We start from the raw sequence: 11706 nt of genomic DNA on the forward strand, positions 1-11706 counted from the left end.
GGGAACTAATAGCACTAGAAAACAGCAAACCACCTTAAAAAGCTTTCATACCTGCAGACAGATTGGCAAAATCAAAACAAGTGCAATGATGAAACTGTTTTCTGTCTGTCACTTAAAGTGCTCATCTTGTTAATTTACCTTTACTGGCTGGTTATTTCAACTTCCACTTCCACTTCAAACAAGCAGTGAAAGATGAGTGCAATAAAAACACTCCATAAAGATGTACACACGTCTGACATTTAACAGGGTGAGATGAATAACATTTCACCTTCTTCTTCTGTGTTTGCATCCGGGATTACATGACTGACATTGAGGCTGAGGATAAAACAAATGCTTCTCGTCAACACATGAAATCACAGACACAGTAAAAATTTTTTTCTGCTTCAAAAAATGACTCGCGATTAATGGGACATAATCTCAAATGCAAGTAAAACGAACTCTGTCTGTACCTCTTCCCCAGCAATCTTTTACAATGATACATAATGTCAATATAAATCTGTAGTGGTCATTTTAATTTCACAAATAAAACATCAATACTATGTTCATGTTGAACTGTGTACAGTATTTACACCCATTTTAAATGAAACTGCTCATCAAGCAGACGTTATTGCAGCAAGGCGTTTTGTAGCTTATAGCAGAAGACTTACTTTCATCACAGCTTGTCCTAAGGATCCAGCACTGTCAGGAGGAAACTCCTCTTACTCTCAGCTGTAGTGTTATTTCATTTTTCTTCATGACTGATATCAGTCTAATGAAAGGTTGGTTGACAAACGTCAAGATATATGCTTTGTGATGTCAAAATATAAAGTATCTCACAAGACACAGAGGTCGCGCTCGTATTACCTGAGCTGCCCAGGCGAAGCAATACATTTCACTTCTAGCTGATGACTGGTCACCAAAGAAATGTGAAAAATACAGACTGACTTATCATACGAGGTGGCTCACAGGCTCGATTAGAAAATCTTTGACAGTGAAATTTACTAAGATGACACACCAGCACTGATTTCTAAAGGTACTGGATTTAGTCACAGTACTGCAGGAAGTGCTTCACTGATATGCTACCTCGGTGATATTAAAGCTGTACTGACACTTTCCACTGTGGGTGTTATTATTATACTATAGCCCACTTACACTTCATACAGTCCGGCCAGATCCCCTGCACCATTTGATTGTTTTATTCTTCTCACATCAGAAATGTGTACTCACAGAGAGTGTAAAAGCAAGAAAGTTTACTCTATGATAACTTTTCATATATGCACTGTATGTGCTTTTCATTTGTGTCTGTTTCACAGAGACACACTTGACAAACCAGCAGCATGGCTTCAGAAGGCCTGTGGTCAACTACAACAGTGACCAGTATGACACAGCTCTTTATAAAAAACAAAAAACAAACAGGACTGCTTCTCCTTTCTTAGTGTTATGCTCAAGCTCCAACACGAACGGTTTCGTTTGGTCACGACACCATAGTAATCACTGACAACATCCAGCACCTTTAGTACCATAAAGTTCCTTTTTACACAGAAAATGTCGAAATCATAAAAACAGAGGCACAGTCTACAAGGACTGAAATGTGGATGTGGTCATCTCAATACTGTAGAAAATAAATAGATTTCGTAAGAGGCACTGGGGTAAGTTCAATGTCTCTGAAAGCTCAGCTCCACAACAGCTCAGCTCCACATCGGCCACCTGGGGAGATGAATAAGAACTAATTAATGAGAACAGAGAGGGATCCAAAAACTGAGACTACTTTGAAAAAATGTGATAGAAACTTGCAGGGACATGTATTTGTGCAAACAATTATTGTTCTAGGTCACTCTATAAAATTTAAAATTATAAAACAGGAAAATTTTAGTTCTGATCAAAAGATGATGCGCACATTACCCACAATGCCACTCTATCAAATGTTTTTTTCCATAGCTGCAAAGGTAACCCTGAGTAAAGAGGTGCAGTTAGCTACAGGAGTCTACTTTCTTATGGTGTCCTGAGGTATTGTGTTTAATGAAAACGCTTCAGAACGTGATGGCTCTGGTTGTGAATGGAACTACTTTAAAGGCACATAAATGCTAAAAGATTATATTTGATAAAATAATTATTAAAGCATTAATTAAAGATAATAGCTAAATATCTGATCATTGATGATTGTTACTAATTACAGATGGTTACCATTAGTTGTCTTAAATGTGGACACATAAGCTCTGGTGTGTGCTTCTCCATTAGACACCACATACCCAGCAGACCGTCTTAAATCTTTCCTAAATAGCACTGTTTTCACCCCCCACTAACTCCTCTATTATAAACCACATGCTGAGTTCAAAATCTCTCTCTGTCCCGCTGGCGATTACTTCAGGGAGGCAGATGAAGAAAGCTTGACTAAACCTATGAACACTGAAAAGACGGGTGACTTCACTGAGATGCAGACTCTGTGGAGTGGGTGGCCAATCTTGAGTCTAAAATATTTACAGGCTGATCATCCGGTCCTGAACTTCTATCCCTCTTACTCAACAGCTCGTCCAAACACTGACAAACACTAAGAGGGTGTCAGACAAATGCTTGACAGTCATTCAAAGCAAACAACTAATTCTGAAATTTGGGCTATTAGAACATTGCTAAAAAGTGCTAAACAGTGTGTTAAAATAGGCTCAAACCTCTGTAGAATGGACCATAATTGTTTTGTAAAAAAAGATTGGAGAAGCATTATGAATACAATAACTTTGTGTAGGACTGTCAAGACAAATCCAGCATGTAGTATAAGATATTCAATCAACCCATAGGATCCAGCCATCCTTACATTCACACACTACTTAACTAAACACAAGGGAAGGGAGGGCTGACTTTACTTTGTGTTTGATTGCTGCATCACGAACAGAAGCTTCCTTCACTGGGTGAGACGGTGTGTAAAGGAATAAGGCTTTCACACTGCTCGCTGTCGTCTGGCAGTCTGTGGGCAGAAGGAGCGGGTTGTCGATCATCATCACAGTCATTATCTTGACAAGCGTCATTATTATAATCATCCCTCAGCAAACGGGAACAAGCATTTACAGAAGAATGAAGCACGTAACTGCAGAATAAAGGTTAGTCAGTCAAGCATGTACATGTGATTACAGACTTAACTTAGAATGGCTCTGCACCACAAATGGAATGCATTATCTTTGTGAGAATGTCAGAGAGGAAGAGGATTTCAGTGTGTGTCAGAGTTCAAGTCAATCCATTTTAATACATCAAACACGCTGCAATACAATGAAACAACAACTCACTTTCTTAAGCACCTTTACTTTTTTTTAAGAGACCAAGCTAAAAGTACTGGTCTCTGAGAACCCTCGCTGCTATCAGTGTGTGTGTGTGTGTGAGAGAGAGATGGGAAACAGCATCCATTTGCCTTTAACAGACAGTTTTTTCAGTTCCACCACACTTCCATAGTAACCACATGTAAAACTAACATGGCTGTTCACTGGAATTAATACACAGTCAACTTTAAATCAAACAGCAGAGGCCTGAACCTCGCTCAGGGTGTTTGTTTGAATGTACCCTCTTCTTCCATTTTTGAATCTTGTCACTGTTAAGGTCCACTGTTATGACACAGTTTATTGAATCATCGAGACCCTTTACAGAATGAGATGTAGGGACAGGTGCCCTTAACACTGAAAGATCAAGCAGTTACTAACTGCAAGTATAACTTTTCTCTTATTAGTATTTTTTTCCTTTTCTTTCTGTCTGCTATATTTCATCATTTACCTAAAAACTATCTTTGTTCTGCACATGTGTCTAAAGACATTAGAATATCAGTGGAGACACTCACATTTTCACAGCTGACTGGAAAGAAAGGCAGTTATCTCTCTGGCAGCAGTGACAGAGCTGCACATAACTTAGCTTCTAGAGCACAGATACCATGCTTTTTCCAAACAGAAAAGTGAAACCCTTTGTCCTTGGAAAAGGATTATTATAAAGAATATACAGCATGTCTGTAACTGAGATGTGTGTATGTTAGCTTGTGCACAAATAAGTTAAGTAAGATGCTTAGCCTGTTACTGAGCTAAAGACCACGAGAGGACTGGCACAGAGCGCTGTCGCCTAATCCCACTGTAAGTACCTCTGAATACGATGTTTCCGGCAAATGAAGGCGTATACTCTCCTCAGTCCCACCAGGGCGGGGTCCCAGTTGTTGTAGTGACATAAGAGGGTGGCAATGAAGAAAGAGAGGAAGACTGGCACCGCCCCGGCAAAAAATAACCATGAGAAACGAACCTGCACACAGGACAGAAAGCAACATGTTAAGAGTTTCTGTCATTCAATCACTTAGAACCAAATGTTGAAATCTTTTTTTTTCCCCCTCTCTCTTTCTTCTCTCTGTCAGTGCTCCATAAAAAGACCTTTAAAAGTATGTGGCAGTGGGGCAAAACGTACCTTTTCCATGCAAATGTCTGCTATAATAGAGAGAGGGATAGTGAGGCTCAGCGCCAGAGTCCCAATTAGAGATGATGTGAGAAAACAACCCCTGAGAACACAAGGAAGTACTAGAAGTTACAGTACAGTACAATACAGGTTTTTGAAATATTTATTTTATGATAACGTAAATAAAGAAAGTCATAAAGAATTTTGAGCTAAATAAATGATTCAACTCCTCACCAGAGCCAGAGGAACTCTGAAAGAACAGTTCCAATTAGGCCATTTATGAGGATATACGTCCACACCAGCTGACTGGGAAGCTCAAAGGCCTCAAAACCCGTGTAGTGGAGCAGGAGGAAACCAGGCCACAACAGCAGCAGGTTGAACAAACCCACAAACCCTGAAAGACACATGGCAGCTTTAGATTTTAACTTGACGAGAGGTGTACAACAAATAATGGACAAAAAATAATAATGACAAAAATAGTGACCAACTAATTTAACTGTTCATTAATTGGTTACGTCACCATGCATATGTTTTTATGCTTCACTTCTATCTATATGGGAGTTTGACACACAGCATTACTTTCTCCCCCAGTAAGCTCTGACTCCTTCTGCCTCTGATGAACAAGGTTAAATCTCTAAAAACCAGAGACACGTTAGGAATAAACTATGCTAACTACTTTACCAGGTTCTGTTTCTGGTGTTGTATCGTGCTGTGTAACAAAAATATAACACAAACACAAAATATGAAATTCAAAGAAGTTCCTAATACACTGTTAAAAACACCAATAAAGAACAGGATAAAAGAACTATCTCACCGTCTAAAACCTGGATATGTCTGTTTTTATTAGTACCCTAATGACCAGAAACGTGGTCAACTCTTCATTAATTAGCACATACCTATAAACTAAGAGATGAATAAGAATCACTGAATAATTATGCAGTTTGAAACCTTGGTTGTTTCATTAATCGATAGATTATTTGACTATCAAAATAATCATCAGTTGCAGCCTCACTTGACAACCATAAAATGTGTTTTAAGTGTTTCTACTTTTCAGCTAAAGGAACTGCTGTGTGGGCTGACCCATAACCCTGTGGTCAGGCTGGTTTGGGCAAGATTAAAAAAAATACTGGTATGTTGGACCAAGGAGCCACAGAGCTGTTACAACTACATTATGACACAGAAGCATGCAGTCCACCCACTGTCTCTGAAACACACATACAGACTGACTGGTAGTCTGTTTCCCTGTAGTCATGAATGAGTAATAATGAAATAACTCTGAGTATTCATACACTGCTCTTTTGGTAAAAAAGACCCTGACTTCACATCTCTAATAGATATAATAGTAGAATCATCAAGGCAGTGCGCCTGGTTGAACATTTCCTTACCAAAGAACATTGGAATGTCGAGCTTATCCTCCCGGTCCACTCGTCTCTTGATCATCACAATGTAAATGGCGTACAGCATTGCACCAGCCAGTGACCACAGAGAACCTTTAGAAAAATTCCCGTCAATTACACTAAGAAGAAGTGAACTAATTTAACACTATTAGGCATATATATTATATATGTATATTTTCACATGATGGTGAATCAAAGGCAGATATTCCTCATTTACCTAAAACACCTTTATCATCAGGGCTGTCCATGCTGGAGAGACTCACAAGGGCAACACCTCCCATGCTAAAAAAGACGATAAGACATTAACTTGATTGACTGCACACATTTTCCATAGTACAAAAGGGAAGGCACCGGTACCAGTGTCAAGACATAATTTAACTCATTTTACTTTTCAAGAAAAAACATTAGCACTTATGCAAAAGATTATATTGTGTTCAATGTTCCGCTTTATTAGTCTACCTTAAACATTTGTGAAATCTGAAAATCTCTTGATCTACACCTGAGAAAAATGGGTCAAGATAAATTACTGTTTCCAAAATAGAGAGCATGACATGATTTTTTCATTACACAACAGATTATCAGCTGGTTAGTGAAGCAGACATAGACTGTGGTGAGTTTAAATATGCAGCTAACTACACTCAACCAGAAAAATGTCATAAAAATAATTCAACTAAATCCCAACATTCTTTGACCTTTACCTCAGAGCCACAGCTAACAGCTTGGACAGGGTGAAGCGGTCGCTGCTGTTGCTGGGAAATATAGCCGCCAAGATGAGTGTAAACAGACCTGAGGACAGAAAGGTGACAGAACACTCAGAAAAACTGAGGCTCAAGCTGCAGTTTACCCATTAACATGAGGTGTAGGGAGAGGAAGAAAGGGGGGGGGGCTCACCTGAAGTGGATGACAGAATGTTGACAATGGCAACCTGCGTGTTAGACAGGGCCTCCTGGTAGGATAGATTAGCCAGGAACCACTGTAAGACAAACAGAGACAGCAAAGTAACATTTTGTACCTACAGTACCAAGGATGGACAGAACAATACTCATCTTGGAAAATAACAACCTTGTTGTTAATACCTACATCCACAAAGCCAAGTTTTACAACCCTAAATCAAGATTGACCAGGGACTTGATGCATAATGGTGCAATAAACAGTGATAAAAGGAATTAAAATAGAGTCAAAAGGGGGGTTGTATAGTAGTAATAAGGACAGCCTAACTACTATATGGTGAAGAACATAAAATAAGCATCATAAAATAGTAAGTAAATCTAAACTCTTCAAAGCCTTGAGTAATCATGCCCAGAGAGGGAGAGCCACAAATTAATAGCAGCTCATCACTTGAAAGGCCACATGATTAATGACTTGCAGTTTTGCCACCCATAAACTCCTCAAACACGATTCTTGTACGCCAAAAGCATATTTCTTTTGTATGCACAAAAGTTCCAGCGATGTACTTAAAAATGTATTTTCTGCCATAAAAGACAAAAATGAAGCAGACATGCCTCTTAATTACAGCTAAACTGAAACATAAATAGTTTCATATGTTCAATATGTTCTATATTTTAACACATAGATTAATATGTGTTTTTACATGTGCTGTTCAACAAGAACATGAATTAACATGACAATCCTGATGTCATTAAACACATGATGACCAGGAATCTTAAAAGTAGGCAACGATTTAAAAACAAAACAGACAAAACGGTAGAAAAAGGAGACTTGTGTAATTGAAAAACATGTAAACGTTGCAGAAATCCGTTCTAAGGCTGTGACATTTTTCAAAAATACAAAGTGTTGTGATGAGAAGGTCTCAGTGACATGTGGCTCCCTGGGCCACATTTATTTCCGCAGTTGGACAAGTTACAAATATGAAGAGTGCTAATAATTGTATCTGCTGTGTGTTAAAGAGGGTAACTAAAAGGTAAAAACCTTGGACCAAACTTATAAAGTCATGCAAACTCAGAGAAATTCCAGCTGACTCTACCCACCACAAAACAGAAGAAGAAGCTGATTTTGGCCACATCAGTGATGGTTAGCTTTCCTACGGTGCGCAACATAGCTTCATGGTCTTTGGCAGCCGGGTAGGACATTCGAGACAGCTTGGCCTCGAGGGCTTGAGTGGAAGGAAGCTGACGCACCTCCATGATATTACTAAAACGCACCCGCTGCTTTTTGGGAGCTGGGAAGGAAGACAGAGAGAGGGGCAGGTAGGAACACAGGCATTGTAATGTCATTCTGGGACGCCATCATTTTATTCAATTACACAAAATGTCACCCTCATTGGGTTCTGATGCATGACGGAGCCTACATATGAAGCACTGAAATAAATGCTCACTTGCACCCCTGCTAAACTCCCAAACATTCTTACTGTGTGGCTTTGTAAGTGCACTGTCTGTCGGCCAAGACTGACGTCACTAAACTGAGGGAGAGTCAGATGAATGCAGTTAAATGTTAAATAAAGTGGAGACAATTTGATCAAAATTCTGATCTTATTCATTATGGCAAATGAAAGAGAGAAAAGAAAAGGAGTCTGAGGGTGGCGTAAATGGTACGGCAGAAGTTGGCTGGTACTGGCACAAAACCATGATTTTCATTAATTTTCGACAGCTCACTACTGCCCTCTGTTGTTCAACATTGATAAAGTAGTCATCATATCGCTCCTCAGCCTATGAATTTGGTCTGCTGATCTTTTTACATAATAAAAATGACTCTTTAACAAGACACCAGTGGCTTAATACTCACAGGTTTCACAGTCTGCAATCAAACAACTTGAGTGATCACTTGGAACATCCTGGAACTTCACTGGCACATATAGAGGTTCACTCTGCAGAAGAGAATATATATTTGTCTGTCATGAGGTAGCACTCTTAACTACAGTGAGTCTTTTCCTACGCAATCAAAACACATACCAAGCAGTTGTTCACAGTGGTGTCAGTTGTGCATGGTGCAAAGTAGGCCTCAGCATCAGCAAACTGCAGGAAAAAAAAATCAAATCACCATCTATAAGAACACAACAGAGTTCGGCTTCTGAGTTTCTTTCACATGGAATAAATTTCCAGATTAAAACATCATCATTTAGTAATGGAGTTAGTGTCACCTAGGTTCAAACACAATCTATGAACTAAATTCATCAGTGTCATGCTTTGTGTCCAGTTTTGGAGTTTTTGATACCGTCTGTGTCAAAGAATACTCTTTAAAAACATGTTGTAAACATGTGCTACTTACAAACGCAGAGTGCCTGCGTTTCAGACTGCCAGTGCATTGCTGCCTCCAGGGCCGCCACAACAGGAAACCCAGCAGATACAACACAAACATGGAAGTCTTGGTGAAAGTACTGAAGAACGGTTTGTTGTACTCCTGGCGCTTGAAAATGTACTAATGTACCAAAAAAAAAGAAAGAGATTAAGACGACTGTTTTGTTGGTTTAACAACTGCTGATCTATACTTTGATAGCATAAGAGTTACGTTGCTGCAGTGTTAATATGGACTAGTTAAGTATTTGAGTTCAACTTCATTAGTGAGGAAAAGCACAAATTTATACACATTTATACAGTTTTAATCACTGCTGACAGACAAACAAAGTCCTTACTGTGGTTAGCTCAGAGGAGGCTACCCAAATAACATCCACCAGCAGGAGTATCACCACACCCAGGGCCATTCGCCTCCGCTGGGCTGCAGAGCTACCCTGAGAACTCATCCGGTTCATGATGAAAACCCACTCCATCAGGGCACTTAGATTAGCAAAAGAAATTTAGTTTAGTGAGTCACTGATTAGCAAACCATCTTTTCATGAGACACATGCTCTATAACTCATCTGTGACTAAACTAACTAAATGTAATTCAAACATTTTATGTATGTTTATTTGTCTGCTGCTGTGTGTATGTATATAAGATTTTTTTCCTGTATATGTTGTATTTATTGTTCTTTGATACATGCTGCTGCTACTACAATACAACTTCATTTCCCTATGGGGATTAATAAAGTAAATCCTAATCTTAATCTTAAATATCCCCCAATTTTACAGACAGTAATTAGGTGTCACATCCTACTAAAATCTGAAATAAGGACTATAACTATTAAAGTTATATCAATGACAGATGATACCTGCTTGTTTCTCAAATATCATAACTTGCTCATTGTTTACATTTACACAAATCATATTTGCATTTTAGTCTGAGTTTTTTGGATGCTAAAAATAGAAGAAACCACCTTGATTTCAGAGTTTGTTTTTTTTAAATTTCATAGTCTGATGTACCAACTGACTAAACAAGAAAATGAACAATTTTGAATACACTAGGAGCAAAGCCACACATAGTTGTTGTTTCAACAATGCAATACACACACACCTGAATAACAAACAAAATGTAGAGTCAAATCCGGGTCTTTCCAGCTCACTGTGTAAGCTTGTGTGGGTCAAAATCAGCCAGCAGCCCCACAGTTAACGAAGGCCTGACACAAACACAGAAAGTCGCTGTCAGGAATGTTTCATAGTACAGCTGTGTTACAACATTAACAAATGACATACGGTCATTTTAATAAACTCCTTCGGCCACCAAAGGCACCGAAACTATGAACACCTGGAATCGCTTGCACGTTAAATGCACCTGTGACCAGCTAGCATGGCAACAGCTGTGGCTAGAGTACATGCATAATAAATAAGTAAGTGTAATATGTGCAATACGCCAACACACTGTGTCACAGTTCATTTTTCTGGTATAAAACCTAACGTAATTGGGGATCCCGTCGAAGTGCTTGTGGTAAAAATCAGACGTGCCCCCCCAACTCTAAAGCTAGCGAAACAGGGTTACAAACTACCTTAAATTGTTACAGGCTGAAGGTCAATATGTGACGTTATGCTATAGGGTATTTTCGAATGTAACGTTAGGTCTACTGCACTGACAGAACTTCACGTTTAGGTGTAGTAATTTTGTGTAGTTGACGATGCAAACAGCATCGTTGTGCTACGTGTGGCTGCTTGTTTATCTAGTAACGTTGACAAGCTAACCGCTAACAAGCTTGATTAAACTAGGTGGTGAAATTCTTAATAAAAGTTGTCGTTTTTACCTGAATGCAGGAGGAAGGCGTGTAGTTTACGCCATCATCTTATTGCTTCATTGTATTGAGCAGAAATATTGACAAAACACAGTTTTTACGGTAAAAATCATAACCAAACCAATGGTTGTAAACATTAGCGCACACCCTCCCGTCTGTTCTATCAGGTGACATCACTTACGGTGCAAAGACTTCTGGGATATGAAGTCTTATAGAAGCGGATGTTGAACAATTCTGAGTATTTTATACAATTTAGTATACAATAATACCATTAGTAACAAATACATTTTTCGTGCGTCGATGCACAAATATTCTGACTGTATCATAAATAAACACTACCTCCTTCAAAACCACCTTCAACTTTGACATGTAACTAGTTCCACATGCTTTCAGCTACAGAAACCATTCAAACATCATTCTGTTCAGCTCTTCAAGGGCTAGTAAAACTTGTATTCGGATTTGTTATGTTGTTTCCTTTTCAAAATATTAATAAAAATTCAAAAGCCATTTAACATTGAAGTTAAATGAGTTAAATGAGCCCTTCAACGGGGGTCATCTGTCAAATGTATCTCCTCCTACAAATTTCAAGCTACAGACTCCAGTTTTAAATGTCCAGTCTTAAAACTCATTAGATGCTGCTCTATCAAATTGTATTCAGAATTTTCTAATTCCAAATCGTTTCCACGTGCCAGGCTCTCAAAGTTGGAGTGGTTTTTAAATTCTTAACCGTGTTTCAGCAAATTAAATTCAGATTGCAGATTCTCAAGCAATTCAGAGCAATCCTTCACATCAGCATTCAAAGCAATGCTTCAGCTGCAGCAATCAAACTTGTTAACGTATACATTTTCCAGCAATGATGTTCTTCGT

General features: G+C 38.8%; 1 protein-coding gene across 1 annotated transcript; it reads right to left on the reverse strand.

Annotated features, from left to right (window-relative positions):
- Nucleotides 1-1491: 1491 nt before the first annotated feature.
- Nucleotides 1492-11005, reverse strand: LOC114426738 (solute carrier family 35 member F5-like). The gene is made up of 16 exons (XM_028394325.1): nucleotides 10852-11005; nucleotides 10134-10236; nucleotides 9376-9517; nucleotides 9012-9161; nucleotides 8696-8758; nucleotides 8529-8610; nucleotides 7775-7965; nucleotides 6678-6759; nucleotides 6485-6572; nucleotides 6004-6068; nucleotides 5775-5879; nucleotides 4624-4783; nucleotides 4402-4492; nucleotides 4088-4242; nucleotides 2838-2938; nucleotides 1492-1686 (listed from the first exon to the last, which is right to left on the reverse strand). Exons 3-15 carry the CDS (start codon nucleotides 9508-9510, stop codon nucleotides 2857-2859), a joined length of 1449 nt encoding a protein of 482 aa, XP_028250126.1. The 5' UTR covers nucleotides 9511-9517; nucleotides 10134-10236; nucleotides 10852-11005; the 3' UTR covers nucleotides 1492-1686; nucleotides 2838-2856.
- Between the last annotated feature and the right edge of the window lie 701 nt (nucleotides 11006-11706).

The sequence above is a fragment of the Parambassis ranga genome, chromosome 21 (assembly GCF_900634625.1).
Source record: "Parambassis ranga chromosome 21, fParRan2.1, whole genome shotgun sequence".
NCBI lineage: Eukaryota > Metazoa > Chordata > Actinopteri > Ambassidae > Parambassis > Parambassis ranga.